A 25,225-nucleotide genomic window follows, 5' to 3' on the forward strand; every position below is an offset into this window, starting at 1 on the left:
TGAGTGCTAATAGACCAATCTGGTTTTCTCATTAACATGGCCAGTGAGTGGCTGAAGAGTTCCATGTATTGCCACGAACATTTGCTTTTGATACACAAATTAATCCAGCTCAGAGCTGAATTTATCAGTAAAGAAACTCCCTAAAGTCAGATGGGTTGGTGCTAGAAAAATCTGTTGTTTCTTCCCTTGTTTTTTCATTAACAGAAATGTTTAGCTGGGTCCAAAGTTCTTCTTAATACAATTTCTGAAATCTGTTTTGTCTGAGTTTTTATAATGACTGCTTTAATGGTGAGGGGTAATTGTTTAATCTGTTAAGGTTCATCTGGAAGCCTGTCAAGCACAGGCAGAATGCAGAGCTGTTCTTGATATTTCTTGTCCTAGGAAAACCAGGGGAATGTGTCTAAGTGCTGTGACCATACAGCTCTTTCTGTAGAGTTAGCAATTAATACAAAGTTTGTGGGTTTGGTTTTTTATTTGTCCAATTCAGGATGGACGATTGAAGCCTGGGGATCAGCTTGTGTCCATCAACAAAGAGTCCATGATTGGAGTCTCCTATGAAGAGGCAAAAAGTATAATCAACAGAACAAAAATGAGGTATCTGTTACTGTCAAACAGCCAAGCATCCAAAATGGTGTAATAAATTATATTTATGATCAGATTAATGTGAATGTGTTTTTGTGTGCTTAGGGGAAATGAGGGATACTTACTTTTAGAAATACTCAGTCATAATATCATTTTGTAGAAAAGGCTCAAGTGCACCTTTTAGACCTACAAAATTATGGTACTTTAATGTTTTAAAAAATTACAGTATTTTTCTTTGTAGTGAAAAATAATTAAATAAACCCACACACAGTTTGGAAATGTATAACTTTTGCAGAAGTATAATCTTATGAATAATATAAGTATATATGTTGAAACTTTTAAAATTTTAATTCTAGGTTTGAAAATTTTTGGGAGATAGCTTTTATTAGGCAGAAAAACATACCCAGACATCCAGAGAATCTGCAGCATCCTTTCAGCCTCTTAACATCTGCAGCACATGGAGAGCAACAGGCTGCAGCACTTGGTCCTCTTCCCTCTCCTAATGGGAGGCTGGTTTCAACATTCCCTCCAAATGCTGTGAGTGTTATTACTACTCCTCTTAGAGCAAACTGAGCAAATGGTTATTTTTCTCCTAATTGTAATTGAGTTTCCATTTTAGTAAGAAAATGACTGTCTATTTTCCTGCACAATATTGTCTTTGGAATATCAAAAGTTTTGGAAAAACCATGTTGTGTAACAGGTGAGTAAACCACACTGATGAGAGGAAATTAGGTGACTTGGGGTAAGAAAACAAATTACATAAGTATTAACTGTGCTCTTAGATACCAGGTTCTCCTTTACTGTTTCTCTGAAGTTCTGGAATTAGATATAAATAGTTGTATTAAACCACTCCCTGTTTACTACATATGTGTGAGTACAGTACAATCTCACACTTGTTCTGTGATGATGAGATTTTTGCATAAAAAAAGTCCTAGAAGTATGTGAGGTTTTCTTTTGGCTAAGCAGCAATTGTTTTAATTCATAAAGCTCACCATTAGTGTAAAGAAATAATGTTGAGCACAAGAAAGAAGATTTTAAAACTAATATTTAAATTTTTGAAAGAACATTTTTAGTTGATAATATTTTTAAAGCTAAATCAAGTATTGCTTTAGAAGAAGGAAGAATAAAAAATTTTCTCGAACACGAAGTCAGAGCAGGTGATTCACCAATCTTCTTACATTTGTATGTAAAATTCTTGCCCATTTTTCTTTTCTATTACGGATACAAACATTGAAGTGGGCTGCTTAGAGAGACTTTGCTGTCTTAATCTGTGAAGATTTTCAGGACCCAAAGTTTTGATGAGGCCCTGCTCTGATTTTTTTTTCCATGCAATTCCTTCTCACCACCATCCCTTCCGTGCCTTTCTTTTTCTCCTGGGGTTGTTTTGATCTCCTCAGCCCTTTTTTCTTCCCCCACTCTTCCTTCCTGTCCCTTTTTTCATTAAAGTGTATTTCTAGTTTGGCTTGTGATCTGCTTTAGAAATGGTATTTCATGACTTTTCATTTCCTCTTGTAGATGGAAACTGGAGTCAGGATGGGAGTGCAATCTCCAATTACTGCTCTAGACAGCAATCCTGCTGATGTGTCTGCCACGGGTAAATGCTGATTTAATTCTTTGCCACCCTTTTCCTTGTTCTTTCAATAACAGTCAAACAGAACATAGTGCATAGTGAGACTCAGTAGTCTTTAAGAAAAGGGAATATTGCACTGTTTTATACTCCTAAATAAAGGAGTGAGATCAATGGATTTTTAGTAGCTTCTGTCAAATATAACTTACATTGTTTCTAACAAACAGCTGAAACCAAACAAAAATGAGTGATCACAACATTTGCTATACAGCAGTAATGATAATAGACTCAGTAGAAACCAGATAATGAAGACTCACATATAGATCAAGATTAGGTTGCCATAGAAACTGTGCTTTCTTAATTTAATGAAATTCTGGGCACGTATGCTGCTTGCATGGTTTTTTTGCTAAAATCAGGGCAGCATATTGAAAGGATAGAAATAACATGCAGCCTTCTTCACAGTTTTTCAGTTAATAACAAATACAATATATTGTGTATATTTGTGTTCTATAGTCACGACATTCAAACACGGACAAGGGTCACTTTGATCACATCTCTAAATACCTATTTTGAAAACTACATTAAAGGAAAAACAGGGTTTGGAAATTTGGTCAGAACCAAATCTGAGGTGAACAATTGTAATTCCTGTGAGAAACAAATATATTGTATTTAGAAACAGTGAAAATGCAAGAGTGACACAATAATGAGACACACTGGTAGACCTGACCCTGTTCACTATTTCTCTGTGCAGACCTGAACTTTATTCTCTTTCTTCAGGCAGTAGCAATTAAACATAAGCTGAGTTTCTCAACTTCATGTCTAAAGTACTGAGGAGAGGAAGAACAAATACACAGGGTCTGATTCATTCCAGATGTCTCTCCATTGATATTAATTAAATTGTACCTGCATTTATTATACCCTCTATTACATATTCAGATTTAAAATTAAACAGTTCCCATATTGCAAATCTGACCAGTTAGTTCCCTTTCTTGAAGGATGAGCTAACCAAATGTGGGCAAAGTTTTTAGTACTGAGTACACCTGGAGATTAATGATCACACAGTTTTTATGTATTGGCCATGACAAACACGACAACTGAATCAAAGGGCAAGACAAAAGTGTTATTTTTTTAAATATATTCAGAATGTAAGACTCTTGGTTAATATAATTCAGTACACAGGAGCCTCTTTGTTTGAAGACACCAAGAGGGGCACAGTCTCTGAACACCTCTGAAGAATGTAGGGAGTAGAGCAGAAAGCACAAATACCTGCAGCTCCAGTTTGTGCTGCTTCTTGTCATGTTTCATTGTCTTCTTATTTAACAGCCCATCCTTGTCAAACCTGCCACTTCTTTCATGCTGCCCTTTTCCAAGGATAAACTTTCAAAGATAACCTTGAAAATTAAAGCATCTCTTAGATGAGATACTTTTTTTTAACGCTATGGAAAACGCAGCACAGTTTTGAGACGTTTTTGCACAAACTCACACACGAGGCTTTTTCATTCTGAGCTGAAGGGAAATTGAGCCAATTCCACCAAGGTTCTAGCCCACTGTCTTCAGAATTTAATATAGCATGTGAGAGGTGTTAATGCCAGAGATTTTCAAGATATTTTGGTTTATGCTTTTGGCATGTAAAGAGAATGTAAATTACATTGAGCTTGGAAACAGATATGCTGTGAAACTAAAAAAAAAAAAATAAGAAAAAACAATCCTCTGTGATTCCTTCTGTTCCTTTAGAGAGAATCTCAAACTGCAGGATCCTTTACTTGTCAAAGGCTGATTTTGGTTTCAGTACCTTTTTAATTCATTAATAAAATGATGAATTATATTTATAAATAAGGAATGCAAACAACATATTTTTTTTTTTTAGTTGTATACATCTAAAATCCAAAGTGATAGTTCAAAAAACCCATGTAAAGTTGGTTTTCTGACTAGAAGGGTATAAGGGGCTAATGGATTGGAGTTCTTGGAAAAGAGTTCCTTCCCAGGAAAAAGTACAGAGGAGCCTGGGGAGTTCAGCCTAAGCCACCTCCACGCAGCCCATATCGGGGAGCAGGTCATTCCCTGTCTTTTCCCAGGGTTTTCTACATCACTCCATGTGCTTTTGGCAACTGTCAGTTCTCTAAGGGTGTGTCTTGGAGATCTCTCTTGAATTCACAAGTGTGTTTCCCCTTCTGTTTCCTGAGTATCTGTGTGTCTCTGAGAGAAGAGAAAATACCACAAGGAGAAGCCATATGCTTGATGGATCACTCAAAGCTGTTCCTGGTTATTTTCTGTTAATTTGCTACTTGTCACTTTTTTATGCAAAAAAAAAAAATACTGGACATTATTAATACCCATATTTTTATTACAATTATATCCTTTAAAAAGTAAGTCAGTCTGAGGATTAACATGTATTTTTGGCAAGTGGGTATTTAGCTGGCATCCACTTGATGAGCAGAGCTTCAGAACAATTTTTTTCAAAGCAGTAGTTAACACTACTTCATTATTACTTTTTTTTTTATTATTTCTTAGTTATTGCCCCCAGCCAGAATGATGATTATGACCCCCAAGGAAAGAACTCGAGTGTTCATCTCAAAACAGAAAAGCTGGAGAGGGTAAATACTTAAAATCTTCTGAGTTTTCCTTCTTTCCCCTTCATCATGCAGGTAAAACATCTGAAGAATATTTCTAGGCTGACAAAAATTAAAGTATAAATGACACACAGAATTTACTGTTTGGGTAGTTCTTTCATGTTGCAGGCCAGTATTTTGGTTTATATATTGGGCAAATTACTGTTTTTGTTAATCTAATTACTGATTAACTCTTCTGGGAATCAGGACATCCCTCACAATTTTTAAAGCAGCTATTAAAGACAAAGGGGTTTGCTTATTACACTTATCTGTATTCAAGGTTAAATAATATATGAACATCTCTCAATTAGAAGGAAAAGTCACTGAGTAGCTCTGGAATAAAAGTGTTGTCAGTGAGAGTGTACAAGGATACAAAGACTCTTTGAAGTGTAGCTCTTTAATTACTCCCCCATGTCCCTGCAGTCATTATCCTTAGTCATCTCTTTTTTCACTCTAAAATAAGTTTTTTCTTTCCAGGCACTGAATTATCTTGGGATTCGGCTCACAGATGAACAGCAGCAAGCCCTAAGGCAGCAACTTCATAAGGATCCTAAAGGAACAGTGTCTTTTGGTGGTAATAATTTGTTAATTACCATAGAAAATAATGAAAAGTAGGAATACAGAAATGATAGATAATAACCATTAATATATTTTTGTCACTATTGGGTCGCTGCTGCAGATAAAATGCAGTTTTAGGCAAGAAACTTATTTTACTGTATGAAAATAAGCTTGAAGTTATGAAACAGTAATGGGCATGCAAATCACAAATTTATGTTATTAAGAGCAGCCTTGGGAAAGTTTTATTTTGTGCTCACAAAATCCTGAATTTTTTTATTTGACAGTAGCGATCTGTAATTTTTCCCAAAATTTCCTGGCAGTGTTTTGATGGTTAAAGAGGCTTCTTGAAGCAAGTAAACTGATGGATCACTTAACTTTACTATGTGAGAAGCAAGAGCATTTCAACTCTTGCATATAGAAACAGGTTTGCAGGGAGACCATCACAGTTCTTCCAGCTAAACCTAATTCTGTTGGGAATGAGTTGCTTCTGTTGGTTATAACAATTTTGGTTGATCACACTGACAATTTAAAAATATTTTTCAGAAACTGTTAGACATGATGGTTCTGGTGTTGAAACTGATGGGAATTTCACTTTTTCTAAAGTCTATGAAAAACATTAGTGTGTGGAAAAGAGCATTTTGTACTTAAGCATCCAAAAAGATCTTCAGCAAGAAACAATATTCAGTATCTATCAGATTTTATGTGGTCTGAACCAACCTTTATATTTCCATGTTTTTGTCAGTGTAGCAGAATTTTTTAATTCAAAATGTATGGGTAATCCCAAGTCATGTTGATTGTGCATGAGGGACTGTTTGTGTTTAAAACTTTCAACTTGATCAACATCAATTTTACCAAGCCCCTCTCAGGGGTTTAAAGGGCCTGAAAAGGAAATCTTGAGCTCTGAGCCAGCAGGAAATGTTTTCATGTCTCCTCTAGTAAGGTCAACTCATTGGGAGGGGCAGGTGTGTATACCTGGTGTGCAGATTTATTCCATTTTTCACAGACACCAGCCAAATGCAGAACATCTCAGGTACTTTGAAGGTAACCTTCACACCATTTTCTCTTCTCCTTCACAGTTTGACTTGAGGATATTTTATTCCACTGTATGTTTGGGCATTTTTATTCTTACCAGCTTTACCAAAACTTTCTCTTTGGAGATACCTCTCTGATTTTCTTTTTCTTTTTTTTTTTTTTTTTTTTTTTTTTTGCTTTAGAAAGCTTAAAGCACAGACACAGCTTTTATCAGAGTGGCTGTTCATGGTGACATTGGCAGCTGTGTTGCATCTGGGGTCTGTTACTAAACTGAACTTCAGGGCCACAACAACAAAATCTGTTTTTTTCCTAGATTTTGTTGAAGCTTCAAGGAGTCTGTTGTCCATGCAATCAAATGCAACTCATGATGGCCACAAATCTGTAAGCTTTGAGGTCAGTGAAGCTGGCAACTTACAGGACTCCCAGGTAAAGTATGTGCCTAGTCAATGTTTTAATTTTAACAGCTGGGAGGAGATGATTGGAGAGTTTATTGTATGTAAAATAACTCCAAATCTTGGGCAGATGTTTAAAACAGCTCCACAGCATGGGGTTCTTTAGAATAACCTAGTTTCTGTGAAGATTTTTTTTAAGCAGCCTAATTTGCAGAAAGCAATTAATGTAATTAAATTGTGGTTTGTTGTAAGTCTGGACAACATTGATTTACTGAGGTTTCTTAATAGAATTTGAATTGTTACAACGTGTGAGTGAGAAATAATTACTGGGCCCAGTGATTTGACTTACTGATAGAGTGAAAATAATTTTATTCCAGAGGTGACTTGAAAAAAGAGCATTTTTAGTATATGAACACTAAAATAAAATGCCTAATTTAAAATATTAAAATAGTGTGTATTCTTGATACTTTTAAAATCACCTTAGTATTCCATTTTAAAATGAAAAGTAATTGTTCCTTTGGAAGATAAGTTGGTTAAAATTTTTATTAAACATTTTTAGTATTTTCAGATCTATAAACCATCCTAAAATTAAGATTTTCTTCTCATTTTATTAACAAGAACTTTTAATATAAGATGTTAAAGATTATGCACGACACAGTTAGCAATATTCCAACCTTATGTATTTGCATACATACAGTTTGTAATCTGTGATTCCCTGGAGGATGATGTGCAAAAGCTTAAGAAAGAAAGAAATGAAGCTTTAAAAGAAATTAGCAAATTAAAGGTAACACTTTATTTTTTTTTTTTTGCTTTAAATCATTCAAGAGATTAATATTTTTTTTGACTGGGTGTAGTAATTTACTGGTTTTTTGAATTTCATGTTGAGGTTTTCACAGATAAATAAAATGTCAGTGCAAACAGTCCTAATCATGTTTGAAGATTGCTTTTAATTATATTTGTGGAGACAGTGAGTTTTAGCTGTTACACTGAATTGCTAACACATCTTCTAATCTGATCCATAGAGAAATGAGACTAAGCAGACATTTCACAGAAGTGAATCTGGAGAAATGACTGATTTGCATGGCAATTTTATTTAAAAACGTGTGATGTTAGTAACTGCAGAGTCTGAGCGTGTGCTGATACTTCTGAAAGGAATCAGAACTGGAAGATAAATTAGTCTGTGTGCAAAATTAATACATATTTCCCAGACATTACAAAATTCCCAAGTCTTAAAGCAATAAATACTATTTCTTAATGCCCCACGTTGCTACCACATTCCCATGGTCCTGAATTTCCTTTATTACAAGCCATAAGATAGGAAGTTCTGTATTGAGCATACATAACCCTGGTTTTTGGACAGGAGCTTGGGATAAAGACAATTTTAAAAACTGCCCCTTGGTCCTAAAAATTCCTTGCTGTAAATTACAGAAGCATTAGGTTGAAATGGCCAGAGATCAATTCTCTGTCCTGTGCACAAGGATTCTTCTTCTGAGGGCTTTGTACTGAAATGAAAGAGCACCATTTATATTGAACACTGTGAATACTGACCAGGAGTCCCTGAATTGCTGATGTGGAAAACTGACAGTGATCAATCTATAATTAATTGCCTTTTTTCCTGCACTCTTTTACACACATCCCAGAAATGTTCAGTAAATAATTCTAAAATACTCAAGAAACTTAAACAGCATCAATGAACTCACAGAAAAGTTAGCTTTTAGAAATGGTTTTATTACAGGTTTTATAAAAGCTGTTGATAGAAGTTTAGTATTGCTATCTGCAGTTTTGAAAGAGCTAATTACTTCAGGACCAAAGCTTTCTCTTTCAAACTTAATTATTTTTTTTTTTTAACAGGAAGAATTGTCTGAATCTGTGAACTTGCAGAAACAGTTAACAGAGCAGCTACAAGTAGTCAAGCAAGTATGCTGAAGTCTCTAAAAATTATAATTATTTAAAATTTTTAACTTTTTTTTGGAAGGGAGAAAGGAGCGTTTCTTTTTTTCGTGGTGCTCATATAGATTATAGTTTCACACTGATTGCAAAACAAAGTGGTTTTCTTGTGTTACTACAGAACTTCTGGTTCAAAGTGGAGAACTGATCCTTCAGTTCTTCAAGCAGTAGTCTGTTTTTTCTGCTACTGAATTGAGATAGGAACCCTGAGACCAGCTGGATCAATGAAGTGGGATAATGATGTAGCAGAACCTTTCTGGTCTTAAGTGTTCTTGAAGAGATTTTGCTGTTCTTAGGAAACAGTTGCTTAATTTGCAGCCTAACATTAACTACTTTAGATGTCAGGCAATCTTAAGGGGGAAAAAAACTACCAGGGTAAAAAGTTATAGTCAGGTTTTTCTGGGGAAAGTCTTATTTCTGCCTCCAAATCTACCTATAATTATGAGCCAATAAATCAAGAGTATTTCCTTGTGTCTCTTAAAGGAAATTCCCAATTAAATGCAAGTCTCACATCATTTATAGCCTGGTTTCAAATCCAAGGAGCTTTCCTGTTCCACTTTCCTCCTGAACACCCTGTTAGCTTTTCCTTCTAATGGGCTGGCTGCTTTCTTTTCCTTCTCCACTGCTGCACCTATACTTTGCAGGTTTCTCATATCAGATGTAAAAATGCAAGATGAAGTTTAAAAATCCCCTGTATTGAGATTAGTTTCGTAGTTTCTCTCATAAGATTTGTTGAACACTTTAATTATCATCTTTTATTCCTTGAATATACGAGAGCTTGCTTGGAGGTTCTTTTCCCATTAGTATTGTGTTGTTTCCTTGTGTACACTGTGGGAAGTAAATTGGGTTATCCTCTGGATGAAATTTTACTGGAAGATTGTTCCAGTAATGCCCTTGAAGCTCCCATTCTCTAATGGGTTGACTTTGTTGCTCTAGACCAGAGCACTTGTTCAGTGTATTAGTGCAGACTAAAGCTGTTAGATAGTACAATCCAGTACAAACCTGCTTTTCCTGGGAAGGCAGCCTTGGACAGGGCTGCTTTAAGATGTTTTAAGTGGCAGCAGTGCCCATTTGCCACCACTCGAGGTCCTCCCACTTTTATTTTTCTCAGGTACTGTTGTGTGGTGGTGAAATTCAGCTTTGCCCTGCAAACCTCCCAGGGATAAATACTGATTTTCTTGTAGGAATTGAAAGGGTTCCATATAGTGAAGTGAAAGAGAAATAATGAATTATATATAATAATAGCAATATGTGATCTCTTTTAGGAGCTATAAGTGGGCTTTTAATGGACATTTTCTTCTGTTTATACTTGGTGCATGTTCAGGTGTTTTATATATATTATTACGTATATAATTCTGTTATTTAAAACCAATGTTGGCACTGAGATTCATGGTGGTAAGTTTTTAAGAATAGGCTACTTATAGTACAAGCTCCCATTTAACTTTTGTTGTGCATTCCTGCTTGAGCTGGTTAGTAGTAGGAGTTAATGAGTACATTATTGAGCCCTAATGGCCTGATTAAAAGTAACAAATAACCAAAGTAAACAAAAAAACCCAATTTAAGTCTGTGCTTAAGGTCTTCTGACTTCAGTGTAATTTAAACTTTTTTTTAAATAACTGCTTTCCTGAAAAAACAAGGTTTTAAATGAGGATTTAGGTTACCAGTCATGTACTGGAGTGTATTTTGTGGTATTTCTCTTCTCTACTAATTGTGAATTGCAGAGATTACAGATTAATTAAGACAGGGGCACAAATATTCTGGTTAATGAACATGCTTTGTTAGTACCAATTCATTAAACAGTGCTTGACTCAGTAACTAACAGCATGAATAAACTCTCAAGATTAGAAATGCTGCTCAACTTGCAGTGAGGTAGTAATTATTTTCTAATATTGGTATGTGACAATTAAAATTCATTAATTGATCTCTTTTTGCTTTGAAGTTATAATATAGTATTATATCTTTGGGGCTTCCTTGAAATCATGTGTAAGCTGAAGTTGGCACAAAACACAGAAAGGCATCTTTGAGTACCTGAAGTCTTGCCAAGAGCATGAATGTGAAATCTGTAATGATGTCTTCTGTCTTCCTGGAGGAGTTGGACTGGATCCTGTGCTGCCTGAGAGTCCCTGGGCTATTTCAGCCTGAATGAGCCCTTCTGTACTACAGCTTTTTCTGGGCAGGTTCTGTCAGCTGGAGCACTCAGCTAAACATGGGAAAGCTCCTGAACTTGGTTCATAGGGCTGAAATTTGCTACTCTGGGGTTATTTTCTCAAAGGGGAAGAGGGGCTTTGAATGGCTGCTATTTTGGAAGCAGTATCTTTCACCCTGGCTGAAAGAAGTATTTGGCTTATTTCAGTAGATTTTGTTGTTTTAATACATAGTGAAGATATTCAAAGATATTCTTTTAAAGGATGATTTCATCATTTTTGTAGAACTAACCAACAAGCATGGCTGATTTGTAACTACAATTTTCACATGGTTTAAAAGAATGTCTTAGTTTTGGTGTTTGTGGTGGTTGGAATACAACTTGGATAAAACCTTGTGACACTCAAATTTATCCAAGGAAGAAATAGAACCTGGCTTAGGAAGAAACCTGTACCTTGAAATTGCTTTTGTAAGGATTCAGCTTCTCTCCTCCAGCTGTGAGTTCCCTATTGATTGTAGTGGCTTCATACCAGATCAGGACAAGGAGTCCCATGAGGCATTTGTATAAATGAAATACTAGCAGCTGCAGATCCCCTGTCTGTTGTGTCTTAGAATGCTAGATGGGAGAGGACCTTAAAAGCTCATTCCACCCCTGTCCCGTGGAGAGGGACACCCTCCACTGTCCCAGATTGCTCCAAGCCCCATCCAGCCTGGCCTTGGACACTTTTTCATGCATTTGAGTGGGACAAGAGCTCATGTTGATGAAGTGGGTGTTACCATCAGTTCTTCACTGCTGGGACTCCCTTACCTGCCAGGTGAGAGCCCACAGTGCCAGCTCCAGTAACTGGAGAATGGGAAAACCTGATGGAATCGTTTCCCTTTGTGTCCCTCTGCTCCAGCAAACAGCTCTGGCGTGTCATGATTTTGCTAATTCAGTTATAGTGTATGTAATTGTTTCATTGCAATGTAAGAAGCCATTGTTCCTTAATTATTCCTTTAGGTCTTTCACTGTTGAAATCTGCTCATACTTAGTCTGCTGTTACAGAGAAATTAATATTCAGCAACTGGGGTTCTCAAAAAACAGTGGAGGAGTAAAGGCAGTTCTGGATTATAAGAGATTAAATCTTTATCTCAAGGAGGTCTTCTTTCAAAATTAAGACCTCCCTTTAATACCAGTTTTCTCTTCACTTTTCTCATGTCAGTTTATTTAAATAATTCCTGAGTGTGGGTTTTTAAGATGCCACCCTTTTTCAAGGCCTCTGTGCTCATTTATATTCATCAAACAATGTCAGAGCATCTTTTCACTTTTGTCTCCAAGAGTCTTTTTCCCAGCTCCAGCCTGTTTCCCAAGGATGCCTTTGCTGCTGAAGGCTCCCAGCTCATCATCTGTTGCAGCAAGGCCCAGCTCTTCTTGCTGTGGACTTATTTTATTTCTTACAGTGGCAAGAAAGTGCCCTCCCCAAAGGCAGTAATTTTGACCTCTACTTCTGTAGGTTGATACCTTAGAAGTCCCTGTGTTCCCTGAATTGTTTCTAGGAAAAAGGAGTGTCAGGAGCAACAGGAGGGGTGATTGCTGTGCTTTCAGGGAATGTGAGCAGTAATGATCCTCCCACTGCTCTTAGTGCTGTAAACACACAGCTGTGACACCAAGTGAGGAATAACACACCCATGGAGCAGTGAGCTTGGGATGACTCTGTGTTTCCAGGTTAAGGTGGTCTTTGTGCAGCTCACCTATTGCTTCCAAAGGAAAGAGGGAAATCATTCTGTTTGCTGTCAAATGAAAGGTCATTTAAATGGATTTCTTAGTGCTTGTGCCCTGTAGCAGAAACCTTTAAATTACACAGCACCCGTGTTCAGGAATGGTGCTGTTCTACATGTGTGGTTACTGTTTCTGCTGCTCTTAGACACCAGGGTGTCCCTGGCCATGGTCCAAACTGGTGTGGTATTGCAAAGATGAGGAGGATGATGCACTGGTTATATGTCACTGAGATTAGTTGATTTATGGCCTGGAATATATTGTTCAGTAAGACAGTAGTGTAGAGGTTAAAAGTCATATGAATCTGAGACTGGTAAATCATTTTACAGAAAGAAAATTATCACAAAGTATAGGAAAACCTGACTTGAAGGATATTGATTGTACAGAACAAATGCTTCTACGTTAGGAAAGAATTAAATCTACATTTTAAAGATGAACTGACCTCTCTTGACATTTCTGTTACGACACCTGTTATATGTGATTTCTTCCACAAAACAGGACTAGTTATTTTAGAAACAGCAATTTCAAACCTGACTTCTAGAAGGTTATTTCCTCCATGTTAGAGTCATAGTGTGTTTCTCCTCTATCTACCTGTTTTCCCTCTAGTTCCATTCCTAACCAAGATATAATTATAATAACAAGATGTAATAAGTAGGCCAGGAATAGAATATTCACCTAAGTATCCTTAACTGAGCAGCTTCTCCAAAAATCTTCTAGCTCTGTGAATTTGTGTATCCAAATCTGATAACTTTAATTATTCAGAAAATTGATATAAAGTGACTTTTCCTATAAATTAATTAATAGCTGAGGGAAAAGATGGTTTAGTGGTTTTGGTGCCAGTGAGCTTGTATATTTTGTGTGAGTAGTTTATTTGTTTTATTCCTAGATGAGTGTAAACTCATCTGTTGTACAGATATTTAGTTTTGTCTTTTTAATTTACTAATCAAAGTTAACTTCAGTTAATATTCAGGCCTAAAATGCAGTATCTTTCTTGAAAGATTTTGCATCATCTAGGGATTATGTTAGCTGAATTAAAAGCTAGCAATTTCTAATTTTCTGTTTTCTGTACGTTATTTATATATATATTTTATTTAACACTCTTCTGTGATAATCCAGGAGATTAGGAGCATAATAGGAGCAGGAACTAGGCAGAAAAATAGATTTTATAAAAAACACTGATTCTGAGAATAGCATGGACTGAATACTTGCAGTAAAAGTCCATCTACATGATGTGTGAGCTGTGACTAGAGTGTGAATTCAGGCAAAAATGAAAAGAACATGTCATTAAGGTATTTTTTTGGTATGGAAGCAGTGGGACAGATCAACAGCATCTGGTTCATTTCAAGAAAACCTTTCATTCAAGTAGATTTTCAGTAATTAGAGAACTTGTTATTTAAATTATTAGGAAAATCATGTCTCTGTACATATTTGTTTTTCATTTGCACATCATATATTAAAAATCAGCAATTAAGCCCTTTAACCATGAACACTAACAGCTAGCCCTGATGCCAACTGCAATACCTACGAGCTAGATCTGTTCTTTTTGGTAGCTGGAGTTGTAACTTTTCCACTGAATTATATCATCTGCAGGAAGCCAAGGCAGCTGTGGAGGAGACAAGAGCCCTACGAAGCAGAATTCACCTTGCAGAGGCTGCACAAAGGCAGGCCCGGGGAATGGAGATGGACTATGAAGAAGTGATTCGCCTCTTAGAGGCTGAAATTGGAGAGCTGAAGGCTCAGCTTGCTGAGCATTCTGGCCAAAATAAAGTAAGCAAAGGCTGTCTGAGTTACCATGGTTTCCTTGCTGTTGTCATGTGTCTTGTTTTCATTTTCTTTTCATCTGCTTTTCTAAAGTAGGTCACTGTTTGTCTTGTATTATTCAATAACTGGGGTGATGTGTAGTGGAGGGGGCAATGTGAAGTGTATGAAGCTTCCTTTATCCACACATCTTTGGGCTGCAAAAACAGGAGCTCCCAGCATGTGTGGGTTATAGGTCAGAATGGCACATCTCAAGCATTAAGCATGGAATAGTTTCTGGCTGCACATATATTGTCTTTAAAGACTACAACTTGGATATATTTGTATGCTTTTTTACTCATGTGAAAATGGCCTTCAGGTTTATGTTTCTGCTGGGCAAATAACAACCATGTAAACTCCAGCCCTGTTCTAAAGTAAATTTAGATTTAATCAAGGTAATCATTTAAATGCTGCCAAAAAAATTTAATTGAGCCTTGTATTTTAAATCTACTTCATCTCCAGTGAGGCAGTTCAGAACAGGCTGAGAAATGAAATATTTGAGGCACTTCAAAATTTTTTCTCCATAACTCCTGACCTGAGCAAGTGTTGACCTGACAAGTGCAAGCAGGTTGGCATTTGTGAGGTTACCTTGTTTTTCTCATGAAAAATGGATGTGCATATGACCTGGTGAAGAAAACCCACTGAAATGTTGCCTTATTTCATCCTGAGAATTAATTTAATATTTCAAGACATTAGAAGGTAAAGTCAAGCTCTGTGGTTAACAAGCTTGAAAAGAACAGCTTTGCAAGTCCCTGTGACTCCCAGGAGGAGTTTCTCTCATCTGATTGTGAGTGAAGAGGTGAATCACACCCACCCTGGACATTCTTTCTGAACATCTGGGTGTGATGCCCCATCTTTTATGTCAGGTGTTCTTGCAGTACTGTTTGTTTTCTAGGACTTCTATAAATAGCCAAATTTTAAGAAATTCAGTGGGTGTGGTTTGCTTCTCTGGAGGTTTGTTACAGAGATTCTAGCTTGAGTTCCTGAAATTCTGACTTAGTACTACACTACCTGTGTGGAAACTTGAATCTCTGCATTTCCTACCCAAAAGCAGCAGTGTCCAGTAGGTACCAACTCCATACTACAGCCTTTTGTCCCATCCTGTTGTAAAAGGGGAGGCATTTACAGGAACCGTGATTCAGGCAGGGTCACACCTGTTTGTTGTTTACTTTTCTTTTAATGCCCAAGTAAATCTCCCCCTAAAACACACTCACTAAACAGAATAAAACAGATGTTGAGGCATAAATAAAAATCAGATTGGTGCTTCTCACTTTTTTTAGTATGTGAAAGAGTGAGGTCTCTCACCAGCTTCTTCTCCAGAGTGGGCAGTGAAGTTTCCAAAAGGAGGTGTTTGAATTAACAGATTCTTTGACATCCAGGGTGGTGATGATTCTGCTGCTTTGTACAGTGTATACAAACAAATTATTGCTTCCAGTAAAGTTAATAAGATCTTGTGTCCAGTAGACAGCTGAGCTAAACAGACGTGCCCAGGTCCATGTGAGGACTTCACTCGTGGTCCTGTCACAGGAGCAGTGCCAGGATCTCTAATGAAACCCAGAGACTCCAGGACTGGGTCTAACATCTTTTGTACTGAAGGAGGGAGGGATGCACAACACTGATCAATAGGTTATACAAGAGACATCCTAGGGAGCAATTTCCTCCAAGATGTGCCATAATTACTGTGTTGGCCAAAGGATGTGTGGATGCAGACTTGGGGACTGAGTTTGTTCTGGCTGTTTGTGGCACCCTGATGAGAGACACTGTCACCATCAGGTTGGTATTTTTGATCCATTCATCAGTCAGTTCAAACTCTCTTAATTTTCAGCCCTATGCCTATTGTTATCTTCCAATTTTAATTTACCTTTCTGTCATTTGCCAGAACCTGTTGGAGTTTAGAGCTGATTTGCCAGCTGCTCAGGCATTCCGGTTGTGTGTTTTACAGAAATCTAGAAAAGAGTGTGTTAAACATTCCAAGCACTCTGTTCAAACCATGTCTCTGTGTGATCCATGGGAAGAAAATCATTAGAATAAAAGCCTTAAAATACCTTTCCCAGGAGAATATCCAAGATTTGAGGAAGAGGGTTACAGTGCTGGACTGCCAGCTGAGGAAATCAGAGTCAGCCAGGAAGACCTTTGAGGTGGCCACTGAAAAATTGCTACAATTTGTAGAGGTAACTTCACCTTCCATTTCTAATACTCTCTTATTTGGAATAGGTTTGTGCTGATGTTTGTGAGAAGTGAGCATTGTAAAATGGCTATAAACTAGTTTGCAGATACCCTTTCATTCCTAGAAATATAGATGGTGTGTAAGTGTACAGATCCATCCAGAAGTTTATATAGTCTTTGTGTTTTGCTATACTGGACAAACTTAAATGACCATTTTTTTTTTTCCCACCTAAACTCTTATCAATTTCTGTGAAACCCCTCAGAAGAAAAAGGCAGAAAAGCTAGTATTTGATAATTTTGAGCATGTCATGAAACAACAACAAAAAAAGTGATGTTGTTATATTTACTTTGTTTAAAGGGGTTATAATATTTTGGTTTTTACTTTTGCATTTCTGTGTGGGAGACACTAGACTCTTAATTGCAAATCAAATCCCCCACCCTCAAATAGAACATCAGACTATAAGATACTAACTTTTTGACTGTGTTGATTTATAAACTGTTCACTTCTTGACTATGACCAACAGGTTGTGCATGAAATACTTTCAGATAACTCTACTTCCTCAACAGTTTTAAGGTAATGAAATGGCAATATTAATAGTGAAAAACTCTACTACTGTTTCTAAGTCACAAAAAAGTGCCTTGTAGCTATTTTTTTCTATACTTTTGCTGTATATTCTGAGTGTCATTTTATTGAAGGAGGGGGAATGGCATGAATTATAAATTAGGCTTTCAGGATACAGCTTCATTAAAAACCTCTGAATTAAATTAAAACAGTTGGTAATTACATAGCTATGATTGTCTGGATGTTTCCATAAAGTAATTATAATGTACTAAGGATTAGTTAAAATGCAAGGAACCTTAACAGTGGGTTATATTTTTTAATATTTTTTTTAGATTCTCCTAGGTGGTTTTGCATCACAATGAATCCAGTAGCATATAAATAAATTGATAAAATGTGTATCCATTTACATTTTATTACTTTCCTTGTTTAAAAAGCTGCTGGGAATATTTAAGAAGATTTAAGCAGCCTTTGGTCCTTCAGAAAATTGGCATGATTGTGCCTATGTATCTCAGATAGCATTCCATTAATATTTATGTAACAGTAAAAGTGTTCAGTCTCTTTCCTGCAGTTTTTTTTCAATACAGCTCTCAAGGACATTAAATTTATTTAAGTGAAGTGAACTGGAACTTTATTTCAAAAAAACCTGTACAGGCTCAGACCAGCTAGGATATCATAGATAATCAGTGAGATGCAATTTCCATTGGCACTGCACACAACAATGATGCTGTCTGTTTTAGTAAGTTCATCAGATTTATTTTAGTGAATGGATTAATTATCAAATACTAAGCGAAGGTGACAAACTGACTCACTAACAGCAGAGAAGATAAGAGTTGGGTCCCATCAAGCAGTGTCCCTTCTTTAATGCTGGTGTGAAAATTCCATTCAAGTTCCTTTCCTGACACCCACTGAGTCCTTGACACTGCATTTTGAGTTGTGAATGTTTGAATTGAGCTTTTCAGATAAATTCATTGTTCAGCCAGCACTGCTGCTGGGGCAAACTCACTGATTTGGGAGCATGAATCTTTTTTGTTCAGATAGTGAGAACAAAACCACTTTAGAAAAACAAGTTTACCTTATTAAAAGGGGCAGTTTCCTTTATCATCTTACAAATAAACACTTTTTTTTTATTATTATTATTATCTTAGTGACAGGAGAACATTGTCCACTAAAGCACTTCTGGCTCGGCTGGGAAGGGTCGGACCTACTGTCACAGCAGCTCTTGCAGCAGAAGCCAGGGACCTTGCCAAGTCTGTCCGTGCCATTTTGGAAGTAGATTGTGAGTGAGTGTGTCCATCTCTGTGTGCTTTGAAATCTGGTATCAGTTCATCAGCCAAGAAGATGGATAATTTCATTTAAAATTGGATGTGAACTGGCAGAATAGATCACTCCTAGCACGGAAGGACAGAGCAGGTTCGGTGTCAGCTCATCTTCATCAAACTATGCATCTTCATCAAACTATAAATAGAATATAAATTATTCCAGAGTACATTTCTTCACAGGAAAACTTAAAGCACAAAATTAATGGCAAACTGAGGAATATGAAGATTACCAGAATCATGTAAAACTAGCAGAATTTCGTTACTTTAATGCTCCGTTTTTCATATGGGAATATTTGCAAAATGTTATCCTGCTGGATTTACATGAACATGTATCAAAGTGTTTTAATGAAGATGTTGTTGCTGTAGGGAGTGAATGGAGGCAGCAGTTCCCTTTGGAGATATCTGTGTATGTCCTCTGGTCATGAGCAGAAATCTGTTCCCATTGGTGAAAATGATGGTAGTTCATGGGAGTGACTGTAATAAACTGCATCACTTGAAAAGCTAAGAAACAGCTTTGAATTGTCATATAATTCCTGGTTCAGGTCATTGAAATTACTGTGTATTTGATGGTATTTGCCTATGGTTGAGCAGGCATGTCAGTTCTAGTTCAGCTTAAATGGATTGATTTACAAAAATGGAACAGAAACGGTATGTCACAGGAGGTTTTGGGAAGGTGGTTAATTATGGTTGCCCATAATCATTGTATCAAATATTTGAATAGCTTTGATTGTTTAGGAATTAATTTAGAAAGAGCCTGAAGAAATGGTTGTTGAGACAATAAGATATGAAAAATAGTTTTTTTGACATTATTTATGAAGCATTTATTTCTCACTCTGTGGCAAAGAAAGCAAAATAAGAAGATAAAATTTGTTCAAAAGTGTTCAGAATATTAGAGTTACTGGTGGAGTGAAAAGAATAACAGTGACCAGGAGAGGAGATAATTGGTTTTCCACCAGTGACAATCATAGTTCTCTCACATTGAATTGGTTTTATTACACTACATAGGAAATTGTGCAAAGAAAATTTTTGGTTCTAAATGCAGCTGAACTCTAACATGTGGTTATGTCAAACATAATAGGTAGAATACATGTTAGAAAGCTCTGGAGCCACAGCAGGGATCCATTTTATGAACCTGAGAATTAAAAATAAGTCTGCAGAGAAGGATTTAAAGATTGAACGTCATCTTTCTGAGTTCATTCAGATTTGGAGAGCATTACAGCTAGATTTGGGCTCTGACAAGCTTGGGTATGAGATTAAAGCTTTAAACCTCACTGGCTTTTTTTTCTCCCTCCAAAAAAAAATAAAAGTAGTTAAGGCAAAGGAACTATGTCATAGCATTCTGTCTGCAGTGTTCTCTGGCAACCTCTCACTAAATGTTTTCCATGTGATCTGAAGTTTTCTTGCAGATGGGCTGTCATGGAAAGGGGGCTCTTGTGTATGTAGCATTTCATAAGTATCATCCATCAAAGAGAAAAGTGTAGTAGACACTACAGTGCAGACTGAAGGGTTTCCTTTTTCCAGGAAGGTGTCCACAACATACTAATTTGTTATTGAATTTGCAGAGAGAGAACTGGAGTTAATATTTTTGCCGTTGCTCAGTGGATCAGAATGTCTGGCTGGGCTGCCTTTGTGATACATTTTGCCTTCTAAATAGAATTTCTCTTTCATTATTTGCTTCATTCTTGTAAATATGAAGTAAAGGAGCCCCAGCCAAAATTCCTCTTTGATTCATTTACAAAACATGTGAAACAAAGTCTGGGTGCCAAGAAAAAGGTTGTCGAGTGTTTTTGCAACAGAAAATTGCTTTCTTTGTAAAAAACTTTCCTTGACAACCAGGTCAAAATGACATATTTATGAGTTATCTGCACAACTATCCCCTTCCTCTGTAATAGCCTGACATTTTGCCTGAGGGAAGAGGCTTGAAGAAGTTCAGTGTATTCCTGAAAATCTTCAAGTACATACTGCCTTGTGATAGTGCAGATCAGCTTTCAGCTCTGCAGGCTGAGTGGCAGCTCTGTGGAGGCACTTTGGTGAATCTTCAAGTGAAGACTCAGGAAAAAAAACAACAGCTCGTTTTCCAGGGCTTACTACTTCAGGATCCAAAATGCAAATGATGAAGTAATAAACAGAATTATCAAGCTCATCCCTTGAAAGAGCCATTCTTCATCTTCTTTAAAGATTGTAAGCTATTTTTAGAAACCAAGCCTTGAGAAGCCATTCTGCTTTACAGAATGTGAGCATCTCCCGAACACTTGAAATTGTTTTCATCATACAGAGGATAATAATGTCTCAGTGAAGAACTGCAGCATTTTAAAGTAGCTGCTGCCTGTACTTAATAGTCCATATGGTGCAAATCATGCTAAGAAGAATAGAGAGATAGCATTTTCTTCTTTTCTATTACAAATTTAGAAAAGGAATACACTGGGTACTGGTAATGACCAAAATCTGATTAACCCTGGAACGTTCTTATCTCCTCATCAAAGAGCAGGCAATCAGCATTTTGAAATAGGCACTCAGTATAACACAGCTCTCGAGTATTCTGGCTGCCAATTTCCTCCCTCTGCCTCTGAAACTTCTGTCCAAAAATACAGTCTGGCTGTAGCTGACACAATCCCAACCATCCACATCCTGGAAGTGCTCTGAAGCCAGGTTCTCAACTCAAGCAGTGAATTTTAAGCTATTTTATCTCATCACATTCCTTTAATTTGCTCCCAGCCTGGGATCTGACTCAAGGCAATCACGCTGAAGTTCACTCAAATGATCTCCAAATTAATACAGATTCCAAAACTCCTACTTAATTTCTCATATTGATCTTGCCAGTCACTATGTGTTTGATTTTGAAGATGTTACAGGCAGAAATTTAGTTGCCTGGATTTTATATTAATTTTCCTTGAATGCTGAATAGACAAAAGAAGATAATAGAAACTGCTGCAGCTCAGCATCCATTAGTGCTTGTTCTCTTGAGGGTTAAATTGCTTTTGATTTTTGGGCAATGCCTTACATCTTTGGCATTAAAAGCTGAAATATTGGATCTATCCATTTCTTCATTTTAGGGATTTTTCAGCTATACTGTGTTGAAATGCCAAAACCATTCTGTAGTCAGGAAAGTGTCAGTTATCCCTTCCCATTCTTTTGACAGTGTGGGTGGAACTAAGCTATAAAGTTGTGTAGCAAGGCTTTACAAATCATTTTGCTATTTTGAAAAGAGGCCATATTATTAAGGGTTCATATTTCTTTTGTTTGTTGCAGGCCTGGTGTGTTTGATTATTACAGCAGAATAAATGCTATTTATTTGTACATTTATTATACATTATTTATTTATACATTATTGTTATTTTGTTCTTGAATCTTGCATTTTCTGAACACATCAGTGCTGTAACTCTGTGCAGGTAATTGGCTGTAGTTCATCAGCCAGAACATGGGCTGTTCCCCCTCCCCTTTTTACCTTATGCCTGTACATCAAAATCCAGTCTAAGTGTGGCATGGACAGACACGTCCTGGTTAACTTCTGTTAGTTTGGCTCCTGATATTAAAAATGCTGTATCTTTTTTGTATTTTTAGTTTTGGGCAAAATTATTTCCTGCAAGGTCCAGTTTGTGGGAGGAGTGTGCATGAAGGGAATATCTCTGACATTCTTTCAGATAATGAACTAAAACTTTACCTTTCCCTCCTCACTGGAAGAGCTGCTTGGGAAGGAGCAGCATAATGATAACTAAAGAGATAACACTGTGTATTCATTGTTCTGGCAAGGCCATAAATATTTCAGTGAATTACTGAAATCAGAAATAGAAGAGACCTGATAAATTATACAGAGTATATCCTGAGCACAGCTGTACAGCTCCCTTTTTAATAGTTTTTGCTAGCAAAAGAATTAATATCACTGCTGTGTGCTTGAAAGGTAAAAGCTTATTTTTGTTAGCTAAACATTATCTGAGACAGTACTTCCACTAGAAGATATTAATTTGGTGAAATTAATATGTATTATATATTTGAAACTTTAAACAACAAAAGAAGTGAGTTTTCCCAAAAGAGAATTTATCAACTGTTTTATTCAAAGGAAAATGTCACAGTTTTGCAGTTCCTTAAGGCTGATTTTCTTTTTTCCCCTCCAAACAAAAATACTTAATGGGTAGATAGTTTCATTTTTGTCAAAAGTAATAATATTAAGTTATTCAACAGACTTTTTGCTGTTGAATCCTATTTGAGTTTACATTTAAAAGAAAATACATAAATCTCAGAATTATGTTATTTTATTTTTTCTGATCAACAACATCAAATATACACAAGATGTGGATCTGTTTCACAGTGTATTATAGACCTTGTTAAATTTTTGCCTTATTTTGAAAATGGGAATGTTTCAGTAAAAAATTAATAGGTTTTCTGCAACTCTTTGGATATGTTGCAAATCAGATCACAGTAAGGAACCCGAAGGTGAACAACTTATGTACTTGCAGAAAAATTAAAATTCTGAGTTGCATAGCAGGGAAAATGGCATCTATAATCCTCAGGAAAAAATCCAATCATATTTAACACAATTTTGCAAGGATGCAGTCAAGAATTCAAAGTATTTTTTTACGCATAACTGTTTACTTGTAAAAAGACTTTTAATTTTCTGGAAATCATTTAAATATCCAATTTTGCCTGCACGGTGAATAAGAATGAAGAGTTGTAATTCTGACAGTGTTCATAGAACTGTAATTTCAAAAAGAAAATCTGTCCAAGAATTTGAATATGTTTCATTGCAACAGAAAACAAATGTAATACTGTACAGTACTGAAAATAATTCTGATATAAATGAAATTAAAATGAGTGTGCATAAAAATTAATTTGAAAGGGAGCACTAGACCTATGAGACAAGTCCATTCTCTGTCCAGTCTGTAAATGTGATACAAACTGCTTTATTCACGTGATTCCTACACCTTGATTAAAATTATTGCCCCAATTTTAAAAAGGAATTTGAGTCAAGAAGCAGCTGATTCGCTTCTTCATAGGTAAGAACAACAGAAATCTGAATTTAATATTTATGGGGTTTTTTTCTTATTAATAGGAAATCCTGAAAGCAGCTTTTTTGTTTTCTTTCTGGACAGTAACCTACAATTACTAGAATTTATTATTGCACTACAGATGCTATTCCCCAGCAGCCTTGGGTAACTGTCAGGTTTATTATTAGTGACTTACTAGTAAAAATTCTTTGTTTCTGGTTTATCAGTAGTATGTATGATATTTATGCAGAGATTTTTCATTGAGCAGAAATGCCTGGAGTGTGGAGCAGTGTCAGGGAGCAGCTTTGTGCAAATCTTCATTAGGAGAGGGAATGACTGAGGAGGGAGCACAGAGACAGCCACAGGCTCCCATTCCCTTCTCTGAGAGCATTTTACTGGGTTGGGTTTCTTGCCTTTTTTATAATTGCTACAGGTCAGTACTGTAGGTCTGATGCAAAGTTTCAGTGCTGTGTGCTGGATCCACAGTCATTTTGTAATGTGTGGTTATCCACATGTTTTTAGGTAATTTAGACTTATAGCTGTGGTTTCTAGGCTGTACTCAGTCATAAGCCACTGAACTGCAAAAGTCTCCTGTCTGATTGACAGCTTGCCTGCAGAACCTGGCCTCTTTTATATTCTTTTCAATTGCAAGATATATTATGATAATCTGGGAGAGGTTTTGATGTTGGGTGGTGATCCTTGACTCAAAAAAAAAGGAAAAAAAAAGTGAGGCTGCTAAGCTATAGCATCATCACTGATGAAATAGTAATATTTAAGTTCTAATCTATACTTAAAAGCAGTGCCTATAACAGAAATAAGTTATGCCAGTGCAGCCAAATCAAGGTTAATTAAAAAATTAACAATAAACCAAATAAAGAATAACAAAAAAAAAAACCACCCCTTTTGCTGTTTCACCTTTGGTTGTGGTTTGTTTTGTTTGGTTTCAGTGTTAATGTTGGGGTGTGAGTACAGGTGCTGTCTGACAAGCCTTAAAAACATTTCCTAAACCCTGTTTCTCTGGCCAGGATTGCCTTGGGTTTGCAAGAAATACTTCAAAGGAGATGAGAGAAGAATTTTTCAATGCATAATATAATTAAAATGTGTCACTTCTGTGAAGACAAGACATAAAAATGCCTTGCAAATGGGAAGCAGAACAAATGTCTGCATGTAATGTAAATTGCACAGAAGTTTAGAAAAGTAGCAGCTCAGTAGTTGGCCACCAAGGCATCAGAAAAGATTTAGCTGGGAGGGACCTCCAGCAATTACACCATGCATCCATGTGCTTCCAGCAGCACAAATTATTATTAGCTCCACCAAACAGGAATTTGTCTAGCATATCTCACTGCCTCTGTGGGCCAGCTATTGCTATCCTTAATTATCTTTGCCACTAGCAACCTTTTCCTTTGGCTTAAATCCTCCTTGCTGTGGTTAAAGCCTGTTACTACTTGTCTTGACCCCTGTGGTTATTAAGAACACCCCACTACTTCCTCTTAGTGGCAGTTTTTAACATACTTGAAGACCATGTAGCATCTCCACCCTGTTTGCTGTTTCTCCAAATTAATGTCACCAGTTTGCTGAATTTTTCTCTACACCACATCTCTCCTGGCCACTTCCTTACCTTTGTATTTTTCTTGACTTCTCTCCAATTCATTAAAGTTGTATTGAGTTCTGTATTTGAGAGTTTCCTGCAGGAGTCAAAAATGGACTAAGCTTGTTTGCTTATGAGCTCGCACCAGGTCCCAAATGGTGTTTTCTTTCCCCAGTAGCTCCATGTTACTGGTTCCTGTGAAGTTTGGGCTTTCTTCTGCTCTCAG

The 25,225-nt window shown here is 36.6% G+C and overlaps 1 protein-coding gene across 1 annotated transcript in view; it reads left to right on the top strand.

Annotated features, from left to right (window-relative positions):
- Nucleotides 1-25,225, top strand: part of STXBP4 (syntaxin binding protein 4) — a 60,125-nt gene that overhangs the window by 11,344 nt on the left and 23,556 nt on the right. Inside the window, exons 9-20 of the mRNA XM_062506279.1 lie at nucleotides 488-600; nucleotides 939-1,119; nucleotides 2,098-2,176; nucleotides 4,661-4,743; nucleotides 5,236-5,332; nucleotides 6,662-6,774; nucleotides 7,438-7,524; nucleotides 8,592-8,657; nucleotides 14,176-14,352; nucleotides 16,437-16,553; nucleotides 17,073-17,122; nucleotides 18,256-18,386. Of these exons, the coding sequence (XP_062362263.1) occupies nucleotides 488-600; nucleotides 939-1,119; nucleotides 2,098-2,176; nucleotides 4,661-4,743; nucleotides 5,236-5,332; nucleotides 6,662-6,774; nucleotides 7,438-7,524; nucleotides 8,592-8,657; nucleotides 14,176-14,352; nucleotides 16,437-16,553; nucleotides 17,073-17,122; nucleotides 18,256-18,386 (1,294 nt within the window). The remainder of the gene's footprint in view (nucleotides 1-487; nucleotides 601-938; nucleotides 1,120-2,097; nucleotides 2,177-4,660; nucleotides 4,744-5,235; nucleotides 5,333-6,661; nucleotides 6,775-7,437; nucleotides 7,525-8,591; nucleotides 8,658-14,175; nucleotides 14,353-16,436; nucleotides 16,554-17,072; nucleotides 17,123-18,255; nucleotides 18,387-25,225) is intronic.

This window comes from Cinclus cinclus, chromosome 20 (assembly GCF_963662255.1).
Source record: "Cinclus cinclus chromosome 20, bCinCin1.1, whole genome shotgun sequence".
Taxonomy (NCBI): Eukaryota; Metazoa; Chordata; class Aves; order Passeriformes; family Cinclidae; genus Cinclus; species Cinclus cinclus.